This window comes from Neurospora crassa, linkage group III, assembly GCF_000182925.2.
Source record: "Neurospora crassa OR74A linkage group III, whole genome shotgun sequence".
Lineage (NCBI taxonomy): Eukaryota > Fungi > Ascomycota > Sordariomycetes > Sordariales > Sordariaceae > Neurospora > Neurospora crassa.
In genome coordinates, this window is record NC_026503.1 from 1,525,824 (window position 1) to 1,550,442 (window position 24,619).

At 50.9% G+C, this 24,619-nt stretch overlaps 11 protein-coding genes across 11 annotated transcripts; 8 read left to right on the top strand and 3 right to left on the bottom strand.

Annotated features, from left to right (window-relative positions):
* The first annotated feature begins 320 nt into the window (after window positions 1-320).
* On the top strand, window positions 321-1,870 carry NCU06469 (putative mitochondrial 54S ribosomal protein MNP1). Its single transcript, XM_952267.2, has 2 exons — window positions 321-739; window positions 1,007-1,870. Exons 1-2 carry the CDS (start codon window positions 539-541, stop codon window positions 1,334-1,336), a joined length of 531 nt encoding a protein of 176 aa, XP_957360.1. The 5' UTR covers window positions 321-538; the 3' UTR covers window positions 1,337-1,870.
* Window positions 1,756-3,812, bottom strand: NCU06470 (hypothetical protein). Its single transcript, XM_952268.2, has 3 exons — window positions 3,297-3,812; window positions 2,952-3,128; window positions 1,756-2,868 (listed from the first exon to the last, which is right to left on the bottom strand). Exons 1-3 carry the CDS (start codon window positions 3,450-3,452, stop codon window positions 2,080-2,082), a joined length of 1,122 nt encoding a protein of 373 aa, XP_957361.1. The 5' UTR covers window positions 3,453-3,812; the 3' UTR covers window positions 1,756-2,079.
* Window positions 3,813-3,999: 187 nt separating this feature from the next.
* On the top strand, window positions 4,000-5,673 carry pro-1 (proline-1). The gene is made up of 2 exons (XM_952269.3): window positions 4,000-4,305; window positions 4,413-5,673. Exons 1-2 carry the CDS (start codon window positions 4,248-4,250, stop codon window positions 5,351-5,353), a joined length of 999 nt encoding a protein of 332 aa, XP_957362.2. The 5' UTR covers window positions 4,000-4,247; the 3' UTR covers window positions 5,354-5,673.
* Window positions 4,540-7,717, bottom strand: hat-1 (histone acetyl transferase-1). The gene is made up of 2 exons (XM_952270.3): window positions 7,438-7,717; window positions 4,540-7,368 (listed from the first exon to the last, which is right to left on the bottom strand). Exons 1-2 carry the CDS (start codon window positions 7,454-7,456, stop codon window positions 5,861-5,863), a joined length of 1,527 nt encoding a protein of 508 aa, XP_957363.1. The 5' UTR covers window positions 7,457-7,717; the 3' UTR covers window positions 4,540-5,860.
* Window positions 7,718-8,036: 319 nt separating this feature from the next.
* On the top strand, window positions 8,037-10,528 carry NCU06473 (ZIP metal ion transporter). Its single transcript, XM_952271.3, has 4 exons — window positions 8,037-8,600; window positions 8,678-8,694; window positions 8,759-9,817; window positions 9,892-10,528. The coding sequence occupies exons 1-4, from the start codon at window positions 8,568-8,570 to the stop codon at window positions 10,073-10,075; spliced, it is 1,293 nt and encodes a 430-aa protein (XP_957364.3). The 5' UTR covers window positions 8,037-8,567; the 3' UTR covers window positions 10,076-10,528.
* Window positions 10,529-12,098: 1,570 nt separating this feature from the next.
* On the top strand, window positions 12,099-14,648 carry NCU06474 (hypothetical protein; the record flags this gene model as incomplete). The annotated part of the gene is made up of 6 exons (XM_952272.2): window positions 12,099-12,473; window positions 12,630-12,768; window positions 12,896-12,999; window positions 13,429-13,466; window positions 13,739-14,498; window positions 14,574-14,648. 6 exons carry the CDS (start codon window positions 12,099-12,101, stop codon window positions 14,646-14,648), a joined length of 1,491 nt encoding a protein of 496 aa, XP_957365.2.
* Window positions 14,649-15,780: 1,132 nt separating this feature from the next.
* Window positions 15,781-16,744, top strand: NCU06475 (hypothetical protein; the record flags this gene model as incomplete). Its single annotated transcript, XM_952273.1, has 2 exons — window positions 15,781-16,569; window positions 16,670-16,744. The coding sequence occupies 2 exons, from the start codon at window positions 15,781-15,783 to the stop codon at window positions 16,742-16,744; spliced, it is 864 nt and encodes a 287-aa protein (XP_957366.1).
* Window positions 16,745-18,011: 1,267 nt separating this feature from the next.
* NCU06476 (hypothetical protein) lies at window positions 18,012-18,651 on the top strand (the record flags this gene model as incomplete). Its single annotated transcript, XM_952274.1, has 2 exons — window positions 18,012-18,467; window positions 18,523-18,651. The coding sequence occupies 2 exons, from the start codon at window positions 18,012-18,014 to the stop codon at window positions 18,649-18,651; spliced, it is 585 nt and encodes a 194-aa protein (XP_957367.1).
* Window positions 18,652-19,336: 685 nt separating this feature from the next.
* On the top strand, window positions 19,337-20,476 carry NCU16632 (hypothetical protein; the record flags this gene model as incomplete). The annotated part of the gene is made up of 2 exons (XM_011395723.1): window positions 19,337-20,053; window positions 20,411-20,476. The coding sequence occupies 2 exons, from the start codon at window positions 19,337-19,339 to the stop codon at window positions 20,474-20,476; spliced, it is 783 nt and encodes a 260-aa protein (XP_011394025.1).
* A 625-nt stretch (window positions 20,477-21,101) lies between these two features.
* On the top strand, window positions 21,102-21,914 carry NCU16633 (hypothetical protein; the record flags this gene model as incomplete). The annotated part of the gene is made up of 2 exons (XM_011395724.1): window positions 21,102-21,752; window positions 21,855-21,914. Exons 1-2 carry the CDS (start codon window positions 21,114-21,116, stop codon window positions 21,912-21,914), a joined length of 699 nt encoding a protein of 232 aa, XP_011394026.1. The 5' UTR covers window positions 21,102-21,113.
* A 585-nt stretch (window positions 21,915-22,499) lies between these two features.
* Window positions 22,500-24,395, bottom strand: NCU06478 (hypothetical protein). Its single transcript, XM_952025.2, has 3 exons — window positions 24,222-24,395; window positions 23,054-24,174; window positions 22,500-22,971 (listed from the first exon to the last, which is right to left on the bottom strand). Exons 2-3 carry the CDS (start codon window positions 23,909-23,911, stop codon window positions 22,738-22,740), a joined length of 1,092 nt encoding a protein of 363 aa, XP_957118.2. The 5' UTR covers window positions 23,912-24,174; window positions 24,222-24,395; the 3' UTR covers window positions 22,500-22,737.
* Between the last annotated feature and the right edge of the window lie 224 nt (window positions 24,396-24,619).

Genomic DNA, 24,619 nt, shown 5'->3' on the forward strand with positions numbered 1-24,619 from the left:
TAAGTCGGCTGCGGCAGGCAAGGGAGCCATCTTCTTCAAAAGTGGAACCTAGTTCCGGGTGGGACGAACAGCCCAGCGGCAGCAGGGGCGCGCTTGGGATGACAGGGGCCCATCCTTTAGCGCGTCTTCAGTGGACTTCAAGGTACAGAGGTACCTAATCCCCAGACTCGCGCGGGGCAGGCAGCTTGGGTTTTCCCCTCCAGCTGCAGCTCCGGGTCAGCCAGCCGTCATAGATCCAACTTGCACGCCCAAACCACCAAGCTGCCAACTGCCAGTAGTGGGTCCCAGATTTCGCAGCACCCGGGAGCGCGCGACAACGTCCCCAAAAAAATATCTCCGTTTAGTTGTTGTACGGTTCGGTTGTACGATCCTCGAAGTCGACGTCGACGGCAAGCCTCCCTCACCAAAAAAAGAGAACCCCAATCCGACCGCCCCCGCGCGCCCTCTCTCTTTCCTTCCTCCGGTCCGAGTCCGACTCCCCTCTCTCCATCCATCCATCCACACAACCCACCACCACCAACACACACACATACCAACAATGTCTCTCTCGGTTCGCTTCGCCGCGCAATGCGCCGCCCGCCAGCTCCGCGCATCCACCCGGGCCTCGAGCTCCCTCCTCGTCCAGAAGCGCTTCGAGTCCACCGCCGCCCCTGCCGCCAACCCCAAGATCGCCGCCATTGTTGACCAGATCAGCACCCTGACTCTCCTCGAGACCTCGGAGCTTGTGTCCAGCCTCAAGGTACGCCCGATTTAAATAAAGCACGAGAAGAAGAACAACCGGGGCCGGGAACCGGGACACACAAAACCCGAATCGGAGCATGTTTCAAGGTTTCCGGATGTTTTTGCGCCCCGGACCCGACCCGACCCGACCCGGCCCGGCCCCGGACAGACAGACAGACAGACAGACCTATCTTATACTACCTAGACTCTCAAGTCGCACACATGTACATGGGCACCAACACTAACACTCACTCTCTCTCTCTCTCTCTTCTTTTACACAAAACAGTCCCGCCTCAACATCCCCGATCTCCCCGTCGGTGGTTTCGCCGCTGCCGCCCCCGCCGCTGCCCCCGCCGCCGCTCCCGCTGAGGAGGAGGAGGCCGCCCCTGCCGCTGCCGAGAAGACGCTGTTCACGCTCAAGCTCGAGAAGTTCGACGCCGCCGCCAAGCCCAAGGTCATCAAGGAGGTCAAGAACCTGCTCGGCCTCTCCCTAGTAGAGTCCAAGAAGTTCGTCGAGAGCGCGCCCAAGGTCATGAAGGAGTCGGTACCAAAGGAGGATGCCGAGAAGATTGTCGCCGCCATGAAGGAGCTCGGCGCCACCGTCACCATGGACTAAACTGCTGCTTCTGCCTAGTAAAAGGGTTGGTTGCTATGGTTATGGTCTCTGTGTGGTGGTGTGGTGGGTGGAGGCGCCGTGTGTGTGTGTGTGTATGTGTGTTGTTGTTTTGTAGGATGGTCACGTCCCTCCCCCGCAGAAAAAGAACCAAACGAGGAGATCTTTTCCTGACACAGATGCCGGAAAGATATTTTCTTTTTTTTTTCCTATAATGATGATCATGACGGGACAGAGTTGGAAGAAATGCCAGGGCCTTGGGAAACACATAAAGGGGGATTCTCGGTCTCATCTACATTATATCCTCATGGGGAAAGGGGGGGAGTGGCGGACACAGATTCCTCACAACAACATATACCACTTGTACGTGTACAAAAAGCAATGAAACATGTAACATTATATCATACTACGAGAACTGGGATGGATAGAAGAACGGGTTGTCAGCGAAAACATGAGAGTCTGTCGACGATATTACCGTGAGCAGATGCCGCTTCTGAGTTAATAGTATCTCCCCACTTTCGCTTATGGATACCGAAGATAACTAAACAGCCAAAAACATAAACGCCATCCCATGCATACCCCATGTATCGGTAACTTCCTTGTTTCTTATTCTCAACCTCCTTCTCCTTGCCTCCTTCAATTTTCTTCTTTCTATCGCACTCCTACCAGCGCGCCTCTTGTATCCACCACCCGTGTCATTCCTACTGGTCTTGAATTCCCAGGTTCTCTTCTCCTCCGTCGGTTTCCTAACCCGAAGTCATCTCCACATCTTTATCTTGCTTCTCCTGTTGCTCCTTTTCCAGCTGCTGCAGCTGCTTCCTCCTCGCCATCTCGGCAATCTCCCCACTAATCGACATTGGCTTTTCCTTCATGTTATTCCCATTCATACCATCATCCCTCTCACCCCCGTTACTGGTAGAGGTAGTATGCCCACACCCCGCACCACCACTCCCTCCAATCCCTCCAATCCCCGCCTGCAAACTCCTCTCCCACTCCTCCTGCTCTTCCCATATCGCCCTCATGTCGTCATCCCCCAACTCTGACGTCTCCTCCAGCAATCTATCCAGCTCGTCTCCGCTCGGCACCGCCCAGATGTTCTCCCTCAGCCTCTTATGCCGCTCACGATCCTCCTCGATACGTTGCTCAACTTGTTTCTTGTCGAGACGAGGGGCGGCAGTGTTGACGCCTCCGCCGCGTTTGCTCAAATTGCTATGCTGTTGGTTGCTAGAGGAAGGTCCGCCGGCGGCATTGGTGGCGTTGGTGCTGGTGGGGAGGGTACCTGCTGCTGCTGTGGAAGAAGATGGAGGAAAAGGAGGAGGGTAGGAGGAAGAGTGGATGGCGGTTTGCGAGGGGGGCATGTTGGTATCGTATCCCGATGCTGCTGCTGAAAGGTTGTTGTTGTTGTTGGCAGAAGGGGAGAGGACGAGGTCCCCTTGGGAGGAAACGTAGGATTCGCCGCGTTCGCGGAGGACTTCAAAGATGTCGGTTAGGATGGTGGCGTCGAGAAAGGATTTGGCGTGGAGGGCTTGGAGGACCTGTTGTATGTTTGTGTTGTTTTTAGCATTGGCTGAGGATTAGGGGGGGGATAAAGACGGGTGAGAAAGGCAAAAACACAAACCTTGCGGACAACCTTGACGTTAGCCGCCCCTGACCCGTCATCTGGCGCCACGGCATCGACCACACGAATAATGTCCCGCTGCATCATGCGGATGTAATCCTCTTGTCCGTCTTTGTAGGCCATGTCGAGAAAGTGCTCGATGAAGTACATGATGTTGGCTCGCATGTTGAGATTGCTCTGGGAACCTTTGTTAGTGAATGTCTTGATTGAGCCAACGAGCCGCGGGGGTAGGGGGAGGGATGAGCCGATGAGGGTGAGGCTGGATGGTTTGACACCAGCTCAACTCGTCTTCTTCCCAAAATGATTGATTGACTGAGCAAACATGAAGATAAAAGATAAACACACCCTTTCAAGTTGCTCCAGAATGCAAGAGTGCAAATCTTCAGCTAGATCCTTGTGTCGGAGAGCATACTGTGCTGCCTTTTGCGAGGATGTCACGGAGGCACTTAGTTGGCGGAGCTGGTTTGTGAAGCGCATGCGCACCTCGAAAGGGTCGGCCATTTTTGCTTTTTTTGGTGATGTATGTTGTTTTGCGTCTAGATGCTGGTAGTTGTTGAAGATGTTTCAGTTGTGTAAGTGATGTAGTTGGGGTGGGAAAAGAAGGGACCCTGGTGTGACTGAAACTGCTATGGGTTGTTGTTCGGGTGTAAGTGAATGAATGGATGTAGTTGAGTTACTCCAATTGTTCACCTTGCCCGATGTTTATATACTTTAATTATCTGCTGTCGTGCTTCAATGCGCTTGCATAACTGGCTCATCTGCACCTGCTTTTAATTTTCAAAATTTGCTCAGTTCTGCAACTGACGCCAACTTGAACTTGAGATGTCGAGTGAACACGGAAATCATGAATATGACAGGCACGAAAGCATTTCAAGGTTGTCGTCGCCAACAACACGAGCATTCAAAAAGAAGAAAGGACGTTGAACTTGGGTAACCACACTAACCCGCATATAGCAGGCGGTGAGCATGTTAACGAGGCGCTAGTTCTCTTAGTACTGTGTGGTAGCGATACCGGGGTCCTAGTGGGGTCTGTTTACAGCGGCAAACTCTCCACTGACCGATAAAGTGATATCACAACTCAGGATCGATGAATAAGTTCCCGTTTTGGGCCTCATCGAGATCGTCTTCACACTTCACTGATCGACCTCTTTTTCTTATCTCTCCGACAGGAACCAACTCGTTTATTTATTCTCTTCCAATTTTGGACGACCCGAGTAAACAACAACTGTCGAACCTTTCCACTTTCAACTCAATTTCTTAAAACCACCACCACCCACGACACACAACATCAAGAACATGGCTGCTCCTCAAGTAAAGAGCTCCTCCGAGCTCACCATGGCCGTTCTCGGCTGCGGTAAGTGATCCTTCCCAAATCTCACTCACCTCACACGCCCGTCACAACCCCCTTCCTTCCCTTGCCCAAATAATGTCAGACATGGCACTAACCCTACCCTCGTCCAGGAACGATGGGCATCTCCATCCTCTCCGGCATCCTCTCCTCCCTTTCCTCCATCGCCCAAGACCCCTCTCCACCACCCACCAACCCCCCCGCCCTCCCGCGCCACTTCATCGCCACCGTGCGCTCCCCATCCTCCGTCGCCAAAGTCGAGTCCGCCCTCTCCCCGCTCGTCAAGCCCTCCGTTTCTACTCTGCGCGTCCTCCAATCCACCTCCAACGTCTCCGCCGCCGCCGAAGCCGACATCATCCTCCTCGGGTGCAAGCCCTACATGGTCTCTGGCCTACTTTCCGCATCCGGCATGAAAGATGCTCTGACAGTCAAGCACACCGAAGGCCACGCGCGGTCCCAAAAGATCATCATTTCCATCTGCGCGGGCGTGACGGTTCCGGACCTGGAGCGGGTCTTGCGCGAGGACGTCGGACTGTCCGCTGATAACTTGCCGATTGTGGTGCGCGCGATGCCCAACACGGCCAGCAAGATCAGAGAGAGCATGACGGTTATCAACACGGTTGACCCCCCGCTGCCGGATACCGTCACGGAGCTGCTGACGTGGATTTTTGAGAGGATCGGCGAGGTCGTGTATTTGCCTCCGCACTTGATGGACGCGTGCACTTCTTTGTGTGCTTCGGGCACGGCGTTCTTCGCGCTGATGATGGAGGCGGCGGCGGATGGAGGTGTGGCGATGGGGTTGCCTAGGGCGGAGGCGAACAGGATGGCGGCGCAGACCATGAGGGGTGCTGCTGGGCTCGTGCTGGAGGGAGAGCATCCGGCGATCTTGAGGGAGAAGGTGAGCACGCCGGGCGGGTGCACGATTGGCGGGTTGTTGGTGTTGGAAGAGGGTGGGGTTAGAGCGGCGGTTGCGAGGGCGGTTAGGGAGGCGACGGTTGTTGCGAGCTTGTTGGGAGGAGGGGGAGCGAAGAATGTCAATGGTACTAGGCATTAGAGCCCTAGAGAAAAGGGGAGGTGAGGATATGGAGTGGGCGGGGTCTGCCGAAGGGAGGTCCTAGACGGTGTTGGTAAAAGCCTACCTCTAGACGGAAAACCTAGAAAGTCTCGAAACCGAAATACCAAAGGTAGACAGACAGGTGGATAGTGAACCGCACACGGAGGTTCATGACATTATTTATCTCCAACCCCCCTCAGAAAGAATGGGTCGAGGTTCATAGATAGTTAGAGAACATAAAAAGGCGCCAGACGCCCTTTCAATATGTACAAACAAACAACAAATAGAGTCATACAGGGAAAAACATATGCTCGCACCAACAATGCTACTTTCAACCTATGTGCAAGACATCCACCCCAAGCATACTTAGGCTAGTATGCATTATGGATACCACCTCATATCATACGGGGAAAAATGCCATATTTTCGATGCTCAAACCCCTACAGGTACCATTGACCACCCATCCCTCCTGTACTTTGGACTTGGACATGGGTAGAGAGGTAGGCTCTATGCATGTCCGCTCTCGACCTTGGCCTTTTTGCTCGACGCAGCAGCTGTTCCCTCCGCCTGCTCAACCTCGTCCAACTTGCGCTTACCATTAGCAGCAGAAGGAGTAGCCGGCACTTGATCACCGGCAGTCTCACCATCAGCCTGAGCCAGCTTGCCCTGCTCCTCAGCCTTGATCAGCAACCGAGCATAATCAAACTCCACACCAGCAAAAACCTTGGCCAGCTCCTCCCTGCGCTCCTTAAGCTCCAGCTGGCCCAGCGCGTCCCTGTTGTGCACGTATAGCCTCCGCTTGACGAGCATCATCCATAACCTATACGTATGCTCGTCTTCGGGGGTGGGCTTTGGCAGGGCCTTTTCATGGCCCTTGCTCTTGCTTCTGCCGCTCTGCTCCTCGTAGTCCTCATCCTCGGGAGCGCCCAGTCCTGGCCGGACGCTCTCGGGGAGCTGGGACATCAGGTACATCTCGAGCACGCGGGCAAACTGCCGAGGCACGATCTTGAACTTCTTTCGGCAGGCTTCCCAGGCTGCTTGGTCGACAATATTGCTGGGTGCTTTGCCCTCCTCGGGAATCTCGACGCTGGTGTCGATCTTGAGCGCTTGGAACTCGGGTTGTTTGCTGAGGAATGCGAGGTCGGCGAGATCGCGCATGTCATCGAAGGCCTCGTTGGGGTCTTCCACCGTCAACTCAATGGTAGGCTCGTGCTTAAGATATTGCTGATAAATAATACTGTAGAGGCGCGAGCCGAGGCCCTTTTGCTGGAAGGGCGGAATGATGATGAACTGGGAGATGCGGGTGCGGCAGGGGAGAGTGTCGAGGTCGAAGTCGCCGTCGACGGAGAAGGTCGGGGTATCGGTCGGGGTCTTGGATTCGGACTCGGCGGGTGGTTGGAAGGCATAGTATCGGTAGAGGGTACTGTAGCCAGCGAAATGGTAGGAGAATTTGTCGGGTTGGTTGAGAAGAGGACGCTTGTTGTAGAGGAAATAGATTGTCCATCGGTCGACGTCGGGATCTTCCATGTCGATAGGGGTGCCTCCGTCGACAAAGAAGGGAACGAGAATCTGGATGCGGTTGAGGAGCTGTTTGACGGCAGGGTCTGTGATCTTGCCGCTGTACACTTCGTATTCCCCATCTTTGTTGGTGAAGCTTGTGACGAGAGTTCCGGGCGGGGTCCAGTTGTCGGGAATGGACTTGAGCCGGGTTTCGAAGTCGGATTGCTTCTGGAAGGCGATTTCGGGGAGGAACTCGGACAGGACCTCGTTGATGTCGAGGGCCTCTTCGTCGGCTGTGGGCTGGTACTTTTTCTTGTAGGACACCTTGAGGTTGGGCAGCATGTCACTGGCATTGTACTGCAGATTAATGCGCAGACCCTTGTAGCCAAAGATTTGTTCTTTTTCGCCAAAGATGTTGTTTGTGTATTCTGGGTGGAACGTGTCCAGTGTTTTCACGCCAGTGTCGGAGGGGGTGACGAGCGAGACCAGGAGGGCCTCGTTGGAAGACGTCCACCCTGTTATGCCAAGTCAGCTTGCTTGTCCGGTTCCAGCGCCGACAATTGTTTGGGGCTGTTGGAGCTTACAGTCATCGTCTCCGCTCATGATGATAAATCTGGAGTTTGCGAAGCTGGGGATCTGGCGGGGAAGCTGCGCGGGGGAGGGGGGTTGTTATGAACGCTTAAGCTTCGTGGTTGCGTGCTTGGGATATGTGGTAGTTCTGTCGTGATATGTTTGACTGATGTAAAGCTGGTGTCTGGTGGAAGGTTCCGTTACGCTGCCAAGTGATTGTGTTGGGTCAAAAGGTGAGGCTCGTTGTCTGGTCAAAAAGGAAGATGATCTGATCAAGAAGTCAAAGTCGCAAAGGATAAAGAGTCGCGGTTGGCGAACGCGTATCGTTAATTGAAAGCTTGGGCCATCACATCACTCCACTGCCGATCCCGTCTTTCTTCTCGGTTAAGGTTGTTAGCGTGGGCTAGGCTAGGGGTCCCTGGGCTGTTGTGGCTGCTAAACGCATAGTAACAGCTTGATAGCGGCCCAACCACCAGCAGATGCCCTGATTAATCGATGGATGCTGTGTGTGCTCTTGCAACGCCCCGGCTTCAGGTGACTGCCCGTGAAACCAGACATGTCGACAGAATTGTTTCACACTTCCACGTTGGTATCGAGATATGTGGACCATGTTGTCAATATATCGAATGGGATTCTTGACTGGTGCTTCCAGAAACCTGCTTGCCTACCAAAAGGCTAGGTCTCACAGATAGCTCTCGGTTCAAGTGGAAGCTCATGGCGGCTCAACCTAGCAAAGACCCCTCATTAACTGAATCTAGTTGACTTGGCAAGGCCCCATTGTTAGGGCGTCGTCAGGGCGTTTGGCGTTGCTTGGCTGAGGGTGACCGCGGCGGATTGCTGCAGAGGTCTTGGCTGACGGGAGGTAGGTCCGGGTGTTTCCCTGGTTGGTGTTACTCCAATGGAAATATTTCTTTGAACAACATCAACCCCTTCCCTTCCTTGGTTGTCGATTGACCTCCATCCCTCCCTCTTGGACCAGCTCAGTCTTTCTGTTCTGACCTCCTTCATCTTGCGGCGCGCCCTGAGGTCATTGTCATCTGGTTACTCTATATGCGCCAATGACTTTAACAACACACAACAGTTGTACATCTTAGTTCTTTCTCCTCACAAGCTCCAGTCTGGTTCCAGCTTCACAACCTCCAAGATGGGCAACTTGCTCATCCTTTTGGCCCTCTGTGTACGTCACTACAGTATACTCTACCCAATCCTAATAGAAACATAGCTGGAAGCTAACATGGTCCCATACACACCTAGGTGGTCATGGCCTTGGCGTACGTCCATCCTCAATTGCTGTCTTTGCCGCTGGGCGCAAACTGACATCGAACCACGGAATAGTTCCTTCTTCGCCGGCGCACTCCCCCTATCCCTGAGCCTATCGCAATCTCAACTACGATTGATATCCAGCATCGGTGTTGGAATTCTTGTCGGCACTTCCCTCATCGTCATCATCCCCGAAGGCATCGAAGCGGTCGCGACAACCAATACCGTCCAGTCGGCACATTCGCACAATGCTGCTGCTGCGAGGCGCAGTCTCACGGGGGTCAGAGGGAGATCCCCAGTACAAACAGTCAACTGGCACATCTCAGGGAACCATCTGGAAGCTAGGGACGGCAATGGCGACGACATCCCCCATATCAAGACACACAAGATCGTAACCGCCGAACAAATCCTCAAGAGCCTCCACGACAAAAGGGATGAAGAGCCAAAGGAAGACACAAAATCCAGCTTCCAAAAGTCCACTAACCCCACCACCGAAAAGCATGATGACGACCATGACCACCACGAGAACTCTCTTCCGACATTCCAGATCGGCCTGTCTCTGACCCTCGGCTTCGCCCTCATGTTCCTCATCGACCGCCTCCCGCAGCACGCCTTCTCCTCTTCTTCTTCTTCGAGCCCGCAGACTCGACACATCTCCCTCGACAACCTCGAGACCTCCTCCATCTCCGAGTCCATTCTCGAAGGCCGTGACGGATCCTCCGAAACCGACGGCTTCCTCTCTTCCTTCCTCAGCCCCTCGCCGAAACAGGCCCGCACGCTAGCAACGACGGTGGGATTGGTAATCCACGCCGCCGCCGACGGCATTGCCATGGGAGCCAGCGCCACCACGGAGGACATGCGTCTAGGATTGATCATCTTTGTGGCCATCATGGTGCACAAAGCCCCAGCAGCTTTTGGCTTGACGTCAGTTTTGCTAAGGCAGGGGCTGTCGAAGCGGGCGGCGAGGGGGCACTTGATTGTGTTCAGCGCCGCTGCCCCCGTAGGAGCGTTGGTGACGTATTGTATCGTCGAGTTATTCCTGGGTGGAAGTGGTGGGCAGGTAGCTGCAGAAGGGAGCCGAGGCGAGCAGTGGTGGACGGGCATGTTGTTGCTGTTCTCTGCGGGGACGTTCTTGTGAGTCTGCCCCCTCCTTCTCTGGAGTTGTGCTATGATGATTGATGGATAGCTGACTGACTGACGAAATTCAGGTATGTGGCTATGCACGCCATGCAAGAAGACAGCAACTCCCACGACCATCACTCAAGCAGCAACGGGTACGCAGACGGAAGCAGTTCGCAGCAGAGGAGGCAGCCAAAGCCGCTGAGGGACACAATGTTTACTGTCTTGGGAATGCTATTACCGCTTCTCACGCAGTTTGGGCATCATCATTGAGCATGATTTCGTCAAACAAAAGTTGGGTGTTGTATAGTTATTTCTTTTTTATTTGGATATGGCAAAGGCATGCAAGCGTTTGCGTTCATGGCCAAACCACCCCCTAGCGAATACACCTCATTTGACAAGCAACCCTAAACGACTAGAGACTGTTCTCTATAGCTATGTATAACGGAAGCTTGGAGGTTTCCGCCATTTGTGCTTCCTAATGTGTTACGATGCTTGTGGCTGGATATCTAACAAAGCAGAACCGTGAATCAAACAGTTTGGTGATGGCAACCATATGCTGACAACTCACGGAAAGCCAGAGACGACGGTCTTGATAAAGGGGCAGGACTAGGCACCGCACTACACACTTACACTACTCATCCAACCAGGCGGCATTCGGTGCAGGAGGGGTTGGAGTATTTTATATAATGGGTATCTTACTTGTTATCAATATATGAAAGAGGCTACAGCTGACCCCATTTCTTCAAAAGCGTGTGATACCTACCATAATCTTCAAAGTGTCCATTGAAAGCGGAGAGGTACGTACGGCCATTGTTTCAAGGATGTCACAAGAAATAGAGGCCCTTGCTTACACAAAGACGACGTAGATGTCGGTATACTTTATCGTTTTGAGGCACACTACCATCGAAGACATCTCTACCTTCGCCGACAACCATCTTCAACGGCGTTCTTTCTTCATGATCTTTTCCCTTAATGAAATCTATAGACTTTCGACGACCTTATTACTACAATACATTTACAACGACCCAACACGTGCTCCACCGAGCTTGCGAGAATCATGTTCATCTCCCAGGCGCTACCAGTGCCTTGGATGCCTGGGAAACAGGCCTGGTCCCCTACGCAAGGGGGGGATGTGGCGTATCCTCCGCGAAGGTGGTCTTTACTGTAGCAGTTGCTACACCCGCGAGATATCTGAAATGGGGCATCTTAATGACCTCCTCATACCTTCTGCAAGCATTTACACCTTCAATTTCCATTATGGACCAATATATATTTCTCTCAGCGTAAGTTTCCCTTCATCTCCTCGCCCCTCTGAGATCAGACGCTTGATCTACCGTGAAGTCATGACTCTGCAATTCCCGGCATCACTACCACCGTCGAATCTCTTGCCTCTTCTTCCCGCCAAATCCACGCAGGAGTACTCCACGAGTACTTCACAGACAACTCCCCCCTCGACAACTTCTTCTCTCCCCCTACCGGTATATCCTAAGCACTGCCCTTCTCCCTGTCAGCCATGATTGAAGAACGGGGTTAAAGACAGCCTGGCTCCTGGCGATTTGTTGGAACACCCGCGGATCTTGTGAAGGTTGAGGCCAGCAAGTTCGAAGGCATGGGATGACATTGTCTTCCCACATAATCCTGTTATTCACAGATTTGCCTACCTAGCAATTTTCAAGGTGAAGGGGATTGGCACACTCGTGAACCTTAGTTTAATCTGATCTAGAGACAACTTCCACCCAGCCCTGCCAATGGATTCCCCATTCACCGGCACTCCGCTCTCGGTATTATATAAGGCTGCATTGGCTTCTATTTCCCCTTCTTCCCTTGAGCAACTTTAGTCAAGCCGAGTTTCCAACGTCGACTTTCTACCTCCGACATTTCCCCAGTATATCTTGATTAAGGCTTCCGTATCACATCTTCACAGCACTTTAACGACTATTACCTCTTAACAGATTCTCCTCTTCTTAGATCCACTTCTACCTTCGACAAGATTTGTTTTCACGACAGTTAGGTATTTTCGAATACATTTACATTCGGCAACCTTCACTCACGATAACCTCCACCCTTGACAACCCCTCTCTCTACCTTGAATAGGTACCACCGACATCTTCCCACCTTCCAGACGATCTTTACTCTTAACCCTTAACGACCGCCAACCTCGACAACTTCTCTCCCTATATTCGGTAAATTAGGTACCTTTGACATTTTTCACATTCAGCAACTCGTTTCCTCGACGACCACTATATGCCTTTCAATAACTTCTTACGTTTCCCTACATCTACCATCATCCAACATGTGTCTCACAGACGAGCGCAAGTTCCCCTTCTTCTCCCTTCCAGCAGAGTTGAGATGTATGGTTTACCGCGCAATCCTGACCATGACCAGCACCATCACCAGATCCACCAAAGAGCATCTCAAAAATGACGAGCAACCCACGCAAGCCTCCCAGCAGCTCGAACCAATAACGAATTTCAACAACCTTGCCTGGTCCTGCAAACAAATCCGCAGCGAGCTATTCTACGAGCACATCGCCTACGTCCTTCCTCTCACGCAGATCCATCTGGGCAGCGCCTACCGCACCCCCACACCTTCAGCCCTAGCTTTAACCAATCATGCGATTCTCCAACAGCTACAGTTCTCTGCCTTCCTCACCCAGCACATCTACCACGTGAGCTCACACTGGGGCGGATGTACCTGCTCCCGGGACGGATCGCGTTTTCAACCTCAAATCGATTTCAGGACCTGCCTCCGTTGGTTCACGACGCTGCCACAGCTAAAGACCTTGGAAGTAGTTTTCACTGATCCTTTCTATCTTCCTATCCAGCGACTCACGAGCACGAGCGCGAACGGGCCAGTGCTGTCGGGTTCAGGCCCGGGTGTGGCCGAGGAGGAGGCCGAGGAGAGGAACGATAGTGACAATGGCAGTGACGAGGGTTACTATGAATTCGCGCACTTCTTTTGCAGTTTGTGTTGAGGAGATCTAGTGACGCTGCCGCCGACGACTCTTGAGAAGATGATTTTTCGGGTGTGGTGCCGTGAGGATCCCAAGAACGAAATTCATCCTGCTGCCGTTTTATGAGAAATGGGAAGTCACACAGTGGTACCAGATGAGGAGAGTCGAAGAGGAGCAGTATGAGAGGACTGGGATTTGGGAGAGGATGGAAGAGGAGTATAAGGGTGGCGATGAGAGTAAGGTATGTTTTTCTCCCTGTCACCATCCTAAACTCTTTGATGGGTTATACCATTTTTCTTGTTTTTTGTTTACGTTCGAGGTTGGATGAAAACTGACATTCCGATACATCATTGTTTGGACTCGCAGGAGTACAAGATTGAGTACCATGTTGGTGCTATTGACGTTGAGTGGCCTTTTTCGGAAAGGATCTGAAGCACTACGCCTTCGGTGGTAATAAGAAAGGGGTTTCTTACCTCTACTGCTGCTTTCCTTCCTTTGATTCCGAATCATTTCCCAAACCTACTCTGAATATGGCAATTTCTTCCTTCTTGATGTTAGTTTCCTGTCATGTCATGCCTCCGAAAAAGAATGTATATGACCAGACTGGCTCCGCATCAGTTTCGAAAATTCCGGCCGTACCCCTATCGATAAGGATACGGGCATTATATAGCATGTTTTCGCTGAAGTCAGGGAGAAGTGGCTTCGTCGGTAAGCATAGACTCACAGGCCTTTACTGAATATCTGAATGCTTTGGAAAGAGGACTGGGATGCTAGATGCCGGGGATGCATGTCTTTCGCTGCCTTATATGAATATCGAGCAGCACATGTCTATTTACAAGTAAGGTAGGTAGGTACCTTCAACAGCATTTACCTTCGTCAATCTTTGCCTAGAGGTACCTTCAACACCAACCCCATCCCTACTCAGGACATGTGCTTCACAGAGCCCAAGTCCCAGTTCCCTTTCATATCGTTCCCTGCAGAAATCCGAAACATAATATACCGGCCAATCTGGACTCTACCCTTCACCGCGGCCTCACCACCGGCCTCGAGTCCCTCGCCCTAACTTGCCGCAAGGTTCGTGACGAAGTACTCCACGAATACATGACCCACATACTTCCCTTTACGCAAATTCACCTGGGCAGTAAAAACAGAATCCTCCAAGGGCTCTGGGCGTCTTCCCTCCTTACCCAACACGTCAAACACGTCAGCCTCCTCTGGGGCAGTTGCGTTTGCGCCAGGGATGGAGATGTGGTTCAACCTGGGAATTACCCTGGGGGCCTTCGTTGGCTGTTAAAACTGCAGCAGCTGACGAGTTTGGAGTTGGTGTTTACCGACGCTCGGTACAATGCTATGCAAAGATTTACCAGGAGCGGTTTAGCACTGCCGGTCGCAGCTGACGAGGATTGGGATGAGGAGAATGATGGCGATGAGGACTGGGATGAGGAGAATAATGGCGACCATGACGAGTTTATGGACTGGTTTTGCTTCGATTGCTGGGAACAACTAATGGGCTTGCCGCACACTTTGGAAAAGGTGATTTTTAAAGTGTGGTGTGGCGCCGGTGAGAACGGCGAGGCTGCTGTCCCTGTTGTCAGAGAGACATGGGAGGTAACGAAGTGGTTTCGGAGGATGAAGGTTCTAGAAGAGAGGTATCAGAGGAGCCGGAATCTGAATGTTGAGGATGGAGTGAAACATTTGGTGGTGGTGGAGGAGGAAGTGGACGATGTGGATGAGAACGAGGTATTTCTCCCCTATTTTCTTCTGACACATTCAAAATTGGATCAGGACTAACAAGTCGATGCGCCGTCATTTCAGGAACCGCCAACGTACCGGATCGAGCATCACGTCGGCGACGTTGATGTTGAGTGGCCTCTGTCTGATACAATCTGAAGTATTAAAGACCCTTCTTGAGGATTTCAATTTGGTTTTGCATTGGTATCGAAAATTTCGCCCGCATTGCACAGGTACTGGCTACCTCTAGGTTATGTCATTATTCAGGAGGTTCTCGTCCAGTTCTTGGAAAGTGGCTTCATCGACGGGCTTGAAACAACGCAAGCGTGTACCCGGATCTCAAGAACTCCATACCTACCTAGACAAGTGATATACTAATCGCATAGCTCATCCTCCAAGATTACTTCGGTAAGCATATGTCACCCCGCAAAACTTTTTGTGTTCAAACAGAACAGAAAAAAAAGAAAAAGAAAAAAAAAGGAGAGAAGGGGGGGGGGACCTCCGACGACAAATGACGACAACTCAATAAGTACCTCATTGAATCTATTGAAACTCTTTGCGTGCACATAGAGATCCTCTACTTCGATTTTCGTTCTCTCATTTAATCACAAACTATTCGAACGGAGAGATTGCGCCAGAGTGTCTGGTCTAGGTTACTCAGTTTCCTATCATCTCGGGCCGGCCCTCAGTACGAACAGTATGTCTGTTGTGGTTGACCGAATTCTCTGTTACGAACCCTGGGTGGGAAACGGCATTCACCTGGCCTCGAAACTGGAGACATGGAACCTTGAGTACCGGACCTCCCCTCCCTTTCCTCAACCTTAACCAAGGTGGCACCACTCTTTGCTCTTCACCTATTCACTTGGCTTGCCATTCACTGCATGTGGCACGCCCTCCACTACGTTAGGTACTTAATGCTGCCCTGGCTTCCCTGGTATCAACTTTTTCCTTCTTCCCGACACCACTTCAAAGTCAAACCGAATATCTCTGGTCGACATATTACCTCCAAAGATTTTCCAGTCTTCTTGACAGGCTTGTCACGTCTTCCCAAAAGTACCTATCAACGGACACTACAGTCAACAGACACTACAATCAACGACCACTATATACTGCCTTTTCTGCTTTCTATTGATCTTTGCGATCCATTCTCATCGCTTCGTCGTGTGAACCGCTGCTCGTCATACCTCGAGCTCCCACAAGTCACCAAGTACCTTCAGGTAAGCTCAGCAGAGAAATGCAATTCCGATATATGTTTCAAGCAGCTAATGCTCTCTCAAAGGGAACATCCAACATGTGTCTCCAAAATAGCAAATCCACTTCCCTCAGTCTACCAGCCGAGATCCGCTTCATGATCTACCGAGAGATCTGGACTCTCGAGGTTGACCTCGACAGTGACACCGACAGCGACTCTGACGGCAATTCGGACTCGCACCTTGGCAGCGACGATGATGACTCAGAGGCTCTCCATCAAGCTCATCAGCAGCTCGAGATGATCACCGCCGTCCAAAACCTAGCCATCACCTGCCAACAGATCCGGGAGGAGCTCACCACCGAGTACTTCACTCGCGTTCTGCCCAAGACCCAAGTCCACCTGGGCAGTGTCTATCCTCCCCGGCACTCTCTCTTCCGTGGTCGCGGCCCCGCTTGTCCTCCCCCTGAGTTCTCGGCTCTAGCGCATACCAACCACAAATCTTTCGAGGTTCTCCAGTCCTCGTCGCTTTTCATCGAGCATACTCAGCACGTCAGCATCCACTGGGGTCGCTGTTTGTGCACTGAGGGTTCTCTCTATCAATGCCCAATTCGGCCTTGCGGTCTGGAATGGCTGGGAGAGTTGGAAGATCTCAGGACAGTGGAGGTCGTTCTTACTGATGAACTGTCATCTTGCAAGAACTGTCTGAAAAAGCTCCTGATGTTACCAAGGACGCTGGAGAAGATCTTGTTCCGGGTGTTTGTTGATGACGTTGTCGCTGAAGCGTATGAGGCGCGGCTGACGGAGTGGTTTTGGGGGCAGAGGCCTGAGTTTTTGGCGTACATGGCGGCGATGGAGGATGAGGAGGAGGTCATTCCTGAGAGGAAGGAGGTATGTTTGCTCATCACCCACCCTTTAATGGAGGTGTTTTCTGTCCTCTTCATGCTCCAAACCTTTGGGACTACTTAGCTAATGCGTCGATGTCACTTAGGAATCGGGTTCATACAAGATCGAGCACCACATTGGTGCTGTTGTAGTCGAGTGGCCTTTGTTGGACACAGTTTGATCTCTAGTGGAACGTATCTGGAGGGTTTCTGGGGAGAAAATGGAAAAAACTGACAATAGAGGGCGAGTCCCTTGTGGTACAGAAGCATGGGCGCCAGATTTTCAGTCCATGGAAAAATCATGTGCTGGTCACACATCTTAATATCATGAAGACATGTTTGACAGAAGCACCATGTAGCGATATAGTGGCAAAGTCGAGTGATTTGTTGGTGTACCTATCCGTTTTGAAGTAGAGATACCTATTATGAGACGCGATTCGAAACGTGATTGAGAGGTAGGGCTGGGCACTCACCTTGACCATATCGTATTGACTCGAGGTATTGATTTTTCAACTTCCATGGAAATCAGGCATAATCTGTTAGCATACTGCAACATTCATGCCCGCCAGAAGTTCTAAATTCTCCATTGAACACCTGAACAATCCTGTCTCGCGTCAGGCCGTTGCCTGCCACATGCGAGGGCGTGGCACAAGCCACCACCTAACAACAATCCGAAAGTCGTTTGATTTAGTTCTCAGACGTTAAAACTGGACATACAAATCTAGGTACTTATGTGAGCTGTTGGAAACCCTTTTACCCCGCGCACTTCTCCTGCGGAACCTCTTCTACGACATGAAGGTTTCCCCGTCAGTTTACCCTCAACGTCCTCAACGGAATCCTTCCTGCGCGGCACTCCGTTATCGCAACCCCTCCTCTCCGCCGTTTGATTTTGTGTTTTCGCCCTAAGGTAACCGCATTAACCGCTTCAAGGACCCAGAACCCATCAAGGCAGAAAGTGAAGTCAGTTCATCCGAGGCTTTGACATAGTCCATCCACACAACTCGGAGTCATCCAGCTTGGTCCGGAAGTATTGGTATCCCGTCAGACACATCGCCGACGCCCTCATAAAAATACTGCTACAACACATCAGACCCACGGTATACCCAAAGTTTATCCATCGCGGATACCCAGTAGCTAACCCTTTCGCAGCTATTCAATATGGCATCAAAGCCAAGACCTCCTATCCTCTCTACCCCGCTCGAGATCCGGTACATGATATACCGTTACACTTGGACAATCCCGATCGACCCCCAAAAGCATTTCGAGCTCGACTCACATTTCGTTAGCTGCTTGAACGGAATTTACTTCAAGCGCCAGTTTGGACAACTGCACGCTCTGGTTTCGATCTGTCGACAGATGAGGCAGGAAGTTCTTTGGGAATACTTCGACAGGACCCAGGTATATATTCGATGGCATGATATTCAATTCGGATTCGGGAGGTTCAGCAACATGCCTTGTCCGGTGTTTGACGTCATAGCCTGCATCCAATCCTCCCGCCTTTTGACGCATTACACCCACCATGTCAGTCTTCAATGGCAGCCGTGCCTTTGCTCGAGGGACTCTGAGGGAAGACGAACCAACAATTATCAGCACTGGGACTGGCTGTTGAAATTGGAGCAGCTCAAGACCCTCGAGCTTGTTCTCTTTGAGGGATGGATACGCGTGATGGCGTGTATCAGGTCGGATTCCCCCAGGTCAAATCCAGGTGGAAACGCACAAGCTATCTTCTGTTCTATCTGCCTTTCCAAGCTCATGACGCTACGGAATTTGGAGAAGGTTGTCTTCAAAGTGGACTTTGACATATACACCCCCACCGCGGCAGAGATACAGAGATTAGAGAGATCGAGATGGTTTGCGAGAATAAAGAAACAAGTCTCGGATATGATCTTGAAGGCTCCGACCCAGGTACGTGCATTTCCATTATTCTTCCTTCCTACCTTGCCCTTTTGGTAAATCGTAGGTGAAGTGGACACTGGCTGACCAAACTTTGGTGTGTCGATATATTCAGGAAGAGGCACAACCCAGGTACTTGATTGAGCAGCACCTTGGTGCCGTCGACACCGAGTGGCCTCGGTCTTCCAAGATCTGACGTTACCTTTGGTCGTCTTCTTTTTTTCTCTGTTTTTCTTTCCATATACATTTAATTTTATTCTCTTTTCTTCATTTTCATTTCTTATTTTTGCGGGATGCTCACGGCGGGCTAGTCGTCTGTTGTTGTGCCTCTTTAGCTGGCAACATACTAGTGTATGTGCTATAAAGGGGCGTATTTCTGGCCTGATAGGCCTTGTATGACCTTGGTAAATGACATGGAGGAAAAAAGTATTCCCGATTCGGTCGAGGTTTATTAGGTTACGTTGACAAGATGACCATGGACAATAGTATGCGCTTGGAGTAGGTACAAGTTGTTTCGACAAAGGCCCTTTTCACTTCGCCCTTTTGTTGGCAGTTCGTGCCTTCCACTTCGGTTTGTTCCCCTCACCACCATTTCGGCCCAGTTCCATTCTCTAGGTGGGCCGCTCTGATTTCTGTTTGGTTCGCGCCTTCCACTTACACTCGAAAGTAGGTACATTCCATTATTGTCTTGCCCCTCCATCTCCCTCATCCTTTTCTCAATCGCTCTCTTTTGCTACTTTCTCTCATTTATTGTTCTGGACCTCGGTCAGATTCGAAGAATGTTACCATTGCCATAACCAACGCCGGTATGTTCAGCGTGTGTCCCGCATGTGTTCCAGTCAACTAATTCTTCAACTGCACCAGTCTCCAAGCTATTCATGATGGCTCCGCAACCAAGGAAACCTCTCATTCTTGCTATCCCGCTGGAGGTTCGACACGAGATATACCGCTATACGTGGACGGTCCCCATCGATGTCAAGAAACACTTACAGAAGCCTTACGCGTACTATGACCTGTACTTTTTGTCGAAACCCTACCGGGAACTCCAGGTCAAACAACTTCATACGCTCCTTTCTATCTGTGGACAGATGAGAGACGAGGTCCTCTCAGAATACTTCTACCGAACGCAGGTTCATTTCCGGCACCTTTCCACCTTCGGGACGATCCTCCTCTGGCAATCCAAGGCAAACCACTACATACGGTCCTCTCTTCTCTTTTCGTCCTATACCCAGCACGTCAGCCTTACTTGGGAACCACGCCGTCATCCGCCACCCGAATCTCTTCGTGAATTTTCCAAGACTATTGAATGGATGTTGCAGCTGAAGCAGCTCAAGACCGTTGAGCTTGTGATTATTGATTCGCAGTTGCACACTTTCAAATATTTCCTGGACCAGTTGACGGCCGCCCTAAACGATTTTTGCGCATTCCATATCGTGTTTCAGCTCGGAAATAAGCTGCACAACCTAGAGAAGATTGTTCTCAAGCTCTATCTTAACAGACGCTGGGTGGAACTGGATGCGGATTTCTTGAAAAGTGCACCTCGGCTTCGGTATTTCAACGACGTTCTTTCAAGGTCGTTGCGGGAGGACCTCAAACAAGTATGTTGTAGTCCTTTCAGGGCGGTTTACACTCGTTTTTTCTTCCAATTCTCAAATCAAATACTGACTGACAACCTGATGATGTATTGGGTACCATTTAGGCAGAGCGACAGCGGACTTATGTATTTGACCAGCATTTTGGTGCAGTCAATCTTGGTTGGCCTCTGCCAACTAGGATCTGACACGATTGGAATTCCATTTCATATATTCAACACCGGGATCCCATTTTTCAAATGGAATAGGGTTTCGTTGAACATCGAAACATGCCGAATAAACATGAAAAAGCCCAAATCAGTTAACGCGTGGACTCGAGCTGACAAACAAACAAACACATCAGTATCAGACTGTAATTATCAGCCACCCATCGCGCCCGCAGGTAATCTTGATATCGAAAACTTTGCCTATAATGGTCATGATGCTTGAGTTCATGTCTTGATCTAATAGACTCAGGGTTTCTTTCACTGGCGTCCGACCACGTCAGCACCGAATCTCTGAAGGTGACGGGATGCTGATGGCACTTCGGATGAGTCGTTTGTTATCAGACAGGTTTGGGTGAAACTGGCAACCCCCATTGCTCTCATTCTTTTGTTCTTTCCATCAAACCATATCAAATCCAACTGAGGCACTCCATCCTGCAAACGGAGGTTGACTCCTTGTGGAGTGTTGAAACACTTTACACTGCATGCCCTACCCTTTTTCATCTCGACTTTTTGTTGGCAGTCCGTGCCTGCCATTTCTGTGTATTCACTTCACCGGTATTTTTGTCTGGTATATTTGGGTGGGACTTGTGCCCAGTTACTTACCTTCTTCTCCTTCTTGTATCACAAAAAAAAAAGCCCAAACTAATCGTGGCATTTCCCCCCCCCCCCCCCCCCCCCTCCACATCCCTCACCTTTCCTTTACCTATTGGTTCTCAGTCATTTCGTTTCCTGATTGTCGATCCGTTGCAGAAGCAACTGCAGAAAGCTACCACCAAGGTCCAGTAAAGGTAGGTTTGACGTTTTTCCATGTCCAGGATGTATTCGAGGTAGCTGACCGTCTCAAAGCTGCAGCATTCAACATGGCCTCAGAAGCAAAACCTCCCATCCTCGCTGTCCCGCTTGAGATTCGGTTCGAAATATACCGCCACACGTGGACGATCCCATTCAGCGATGCCCGAGAACTTTCTGAGGGGATGTTCGGACGATGGAGTAGCCAGTCTCTAAATTCAGAGATGTGCTACTTCAACCTCCAAGTCAGACAACTTCATGCGCTGGTGTCTATTTGTCGGCAGATCCGCAACGAGGTCCTTTCGGAATACTTTCACCAAACTCAAGTTATCTTTTGCAACCGGCTCACTATCAGCCCCGAGATTCAACATCCAGCATATTCCATTGCGCATCGCATCCAGTCCTCTCTTCTATTTGCGTCCTATACTCAGCACGTCAGAATTCGTTGGATTACGAATAATACTAGCACCCTGGTCTGGCTGTTGCAGCTGAAGCGACTCAAGACTCTCGAGCTGATTATCGATGGGCCGCCGCGCTGTGTACAGTCAATTCTCGACCAGACTTTTGACTCCAGTCTCTTTTGGAGACTCACAACCTTGCGCAACCTGGAAAAGCTTGTTGTCTTGATCGATTGTGTCTTGCGGGCAACACTGTACGTCCAGAGGATTAAAGATATCCCCTCGAAGTCGGTGGAGGTGGACCTCATACAGGTATATTGTACTCCCATGAAGAGGGTTCCTCCATTTTTCTCCCACTCTCTCAAAGACACACGAATGCTTACTGATAATATCATGTTATCATACACTATTTAGCCAGAAGAACAACCGACCTACGTATTTAAGCAGCTCATCGGCTTCGATGTCCACGTTTGACGCAATCTCTCTGCCGCATAGAATTCAACGCAACCCTCAAGGCGCTTCATTTCCTTCGGCTTTTCTTGGGAGTCAAGATTGAATTTACGACGACGAAGGTTTATCGACAAGATGGTACCTATGGTGGATTGAAGGGGGAGGCTTTCCAAGTCGCACGTTTCTGAGCACTCAACGTTCATTTCATCCCTATAGTCATTTCGATGATGTCTTTTTCGTTCCTACAGTCTCCTATGGCGATCCGAGCGTTTGTCGGTGCATACACATGCAGGCCGTCCCCTTCTGGTCGCTGAGAAAGACCAGACAGTCGTGCGATGAATTTCCGTTGATCCGTTAGACGCATATTCAATTTTTCCTTCTTGTTGAATGAGTCAGTTGGCTGGGTTTCCTCATGGTGCGGTTGCTACCTTTGAGGTAGTCATCAAGCGATGAATTTGTCTCGTTCCCAAGGGAGGTTGTTGTCGGGGTTTATCTCCAAGAGAGCCGAAGCTAATGGTTAGGGCTCAGCGTTCAATGTAGGGGGAATTGATAAGTCGATAAGGACCTGACAATGGCTGGTGGGCGACGAGCACATGGCATGGACAGTATTCCCAGCATCATCCATATTCCTCTTCTTTGTGTCTTGGGGATGATTATTCTAGACGCCAGCTGATTGCTCTCGCCGGGCACTCATATTGATATTTCAACAACAAAGACATCTACTTAACCGAGATCCTACTCCCAGACGCCTTCTCTTGATGTCCTCTTCATCTCTGATCATAGCTATTCGTTACACCCTATTCGTTCCCATCTTGGCCCTCCTCCCCGCTGCTTTCTGTTGCTCATCCTACTGTGGCTTCTGGCCATAAACCACCTTCAAGGTCCAGTATCCATGCACATTCCTCCTCCTGAGCTGCTGACGCAGATAAGCAGCATAGACGATAATTTCCTGCTGTGACCAGCCCAAGATGTTACCGAACATGAATTGTATGATACCCTCAACATCGGTTGTCATGGTCGCATAGGCATAAAGGCCAATCTCCTTCATCCTTTGGTCTGAAGGCCAGGGCGAGATGGGCATCTTAAACTTCAGTTAGCTTCTCCCCCGGCAACAATGGCCCCTACTGTTTACCCTCCAAGGAGGAGGGACAGGAGTAACCTACCTTGAACTTCTTGACCGTTATATTCTCAAAGCCTGCCTCCATCATGGCATCCTCCATTGTGGTAAAATCGGCGGTCCTGGACATGCGGTTGACTCGGTTACCAGCTGCCTCGAACAGTTTGCCATACTGATCCAACGGACTATTCTCCTCGACCGATCCGTCGTCAGACGAAACCATGACTGAGACATCAACGTGCTCGAACCAGCCCCCGGGCTTGCAACACCGGAACGCTTGACTATAAATGTGGGTAAGGCTGTCGAAAGCGCCGTTGAGTAACTGCATGTGGATGTAATCGAAATGATCATCCCTAAAGGTCCATTCCCTGGTGGCATCTTCGATTTCGAAGAGGAGATTGGGGGGCACCCAACTCGGCTGCACAGGAGAGATGTCGGTGCCGATCACGGTGCAGTTGGTATACTTGTCAGCGAAATCGATGGCCCACAATCCCGAACCCGTGCCGATATCGACGGCGTTCTCAATATTTTGGCTGAGAGGCGCTTGATGCAGCTTTCCTTCCAGCATCATGTCGATGGCATGGTAGAAAATGTCCAAGGCCTCGAGATGCTTCGGGTCATTGGGGGCCCAGTATTCTTCATCCATGGCGGCATGGCTGTGATAGGTTCGGCCATTGATATTGCGGTAGTTGAGAATACTGGACGAAATGGAAGCGGTCGAGCTCTCGATCTCGTCACCAAGGGTTGAGTCTGCATCATCAGTGTCGTCTTCTGCAGGCAGCCCTTGCTGAGTCCAATAATGAGCTCCGAGGAGAGCACCACCAGATGATGGTGGTGCATCATCCACGGGGGGGTTGCTCATGATGGAGGAAAGGGAAGCGTTTTTCGGGAACACAACGAACATTTGATAACACACAAAAAGTTGAGAGAAAGATATGTAACCAGGAAAAGTGCCGACATGTGAAGCAACGTCGCTGCGGCGGCGTGGTATCCTTTTTCATGATTCGCGGATCCCCCGCTCCCCATCACAGGGGCTTCGAGACCCTAAGCCGACATAGGAAGTGGTGTCACACACCGACGTGTCCAATCTTCTTCAACCGGGCCGCCCACGGGCGACTCGTCAGGTCGAGACTCTTTGCATAGTGAGATCGACTACATATCGACCGACTGACCAGTATTAGTTGCGGACCAACTAGTCGGGATCATCGACTCACACTAACTAGGAAACCCTTTGGTCCGCAACTAATCCGATGTAGATCTGACGAGTAATGTAGCTTCAGCAGCCCCAAGTACGGGATAGTACATTGTCTCACAATCGGAAAAAGTTGGGTTGGAAACTCGGGGTCCCCCTCGCACAGCTGCCACCGAAGGGTACTTTTGTACGTTCCTACACTAGGTAATCACTCGAACTCCAATATGAAAAAGACCTCTTGAATTTCAAAATCCCGGGACATACGAAACCACAGTGCAAGTGAGAGCAAGCAGTATCTCTAAAAAGTCAAAAGTTGAGTTGAGTCGATACGAGGGTCAACAACTGAACCAGCGAGTGAGTGTTTGTGTGTGCGAGTCAGGGAATAAGCCTACCAGGGCTGCCAAGCAACCAGCAGCCTAA

Bases quoted from the DNA above. Each gene is read 5' to 3' on its own strand.
- NCU06469 (XM_952267.2), top strand. From the start codon at position 539: ATGTCTCTCTCGGTTCGCTTCGCCGCGCAATGCGCCGCCCGCCAGCTC. The intron at 740-1,006 runs GTACGCCCGATT...TACACAAAACAG, and splicing joins AGCTTGTGTCCAGCCTCAAG to TCCCGCCTCAACATCCCCGA.
- NCU06470 (XM_952268.2), bottom strand. From the start codon at position 3,452: ATGGCCGACCCTTTCGAGGTGCGCATGCGCTTCACAAACCAGCTCCGC. The intron at 3,129-3,296 runs GTGTGTTTATCT...AAAGGTTCCCAG, and splicing joins TTCTGGAGCAACTTGAAAGG to AGCAATCTCAACATGCGAGC. The intron at 2,869-2,951 runs GTTTGTGTTTTT...AACATACAACAG, and splicing joins ACGTCAAGGTTGTCCGCAAG to GTCCTCCAAGCCCTCCACGC.
- pro-1 (XM_952269.3), top strand. From the start codon at position 4,248: ATGGCTGCTCCTCAAGTAAAGAGCTCCTCCGAGCTCACCATGGCCGTT. The intron at 4,306-4,412 runs GTAAGTGATCCT...ACCCTCGTCCAG, and splicing joins CATGGCCGTTCTCGGCTGCG to GAACGATGGGCATCTCCATC.
- NCU06473 (XM_952271.3), top strand. From the start codon at position 8,568: ATGGGCAACTTGCTCATCCTTTTGGCCCTCTGT. The intron at 9,818-9,891 runs GTGAGTCTGCCC...GACGAAATTCAG, and splicing joins TTCTCTGCGGGGACGTTCTT to GTATGTGGCTATGCACGCCA.
- NCU06478 (XM_952025.2), bottom strand. From the start codon at position 23,911: ATGTTCGTTGTGTTCCCGAAAAACGCTTCCCTTTCCTCCATCATGAGC. The intron at 22,972-23,053 runs GTAGGTTACTCC...CTGAAGTTTAAG, and splicing joins TAACGGTCAAGAAGTTCAAG to ATGCCCATCTCGCCCTGGCC.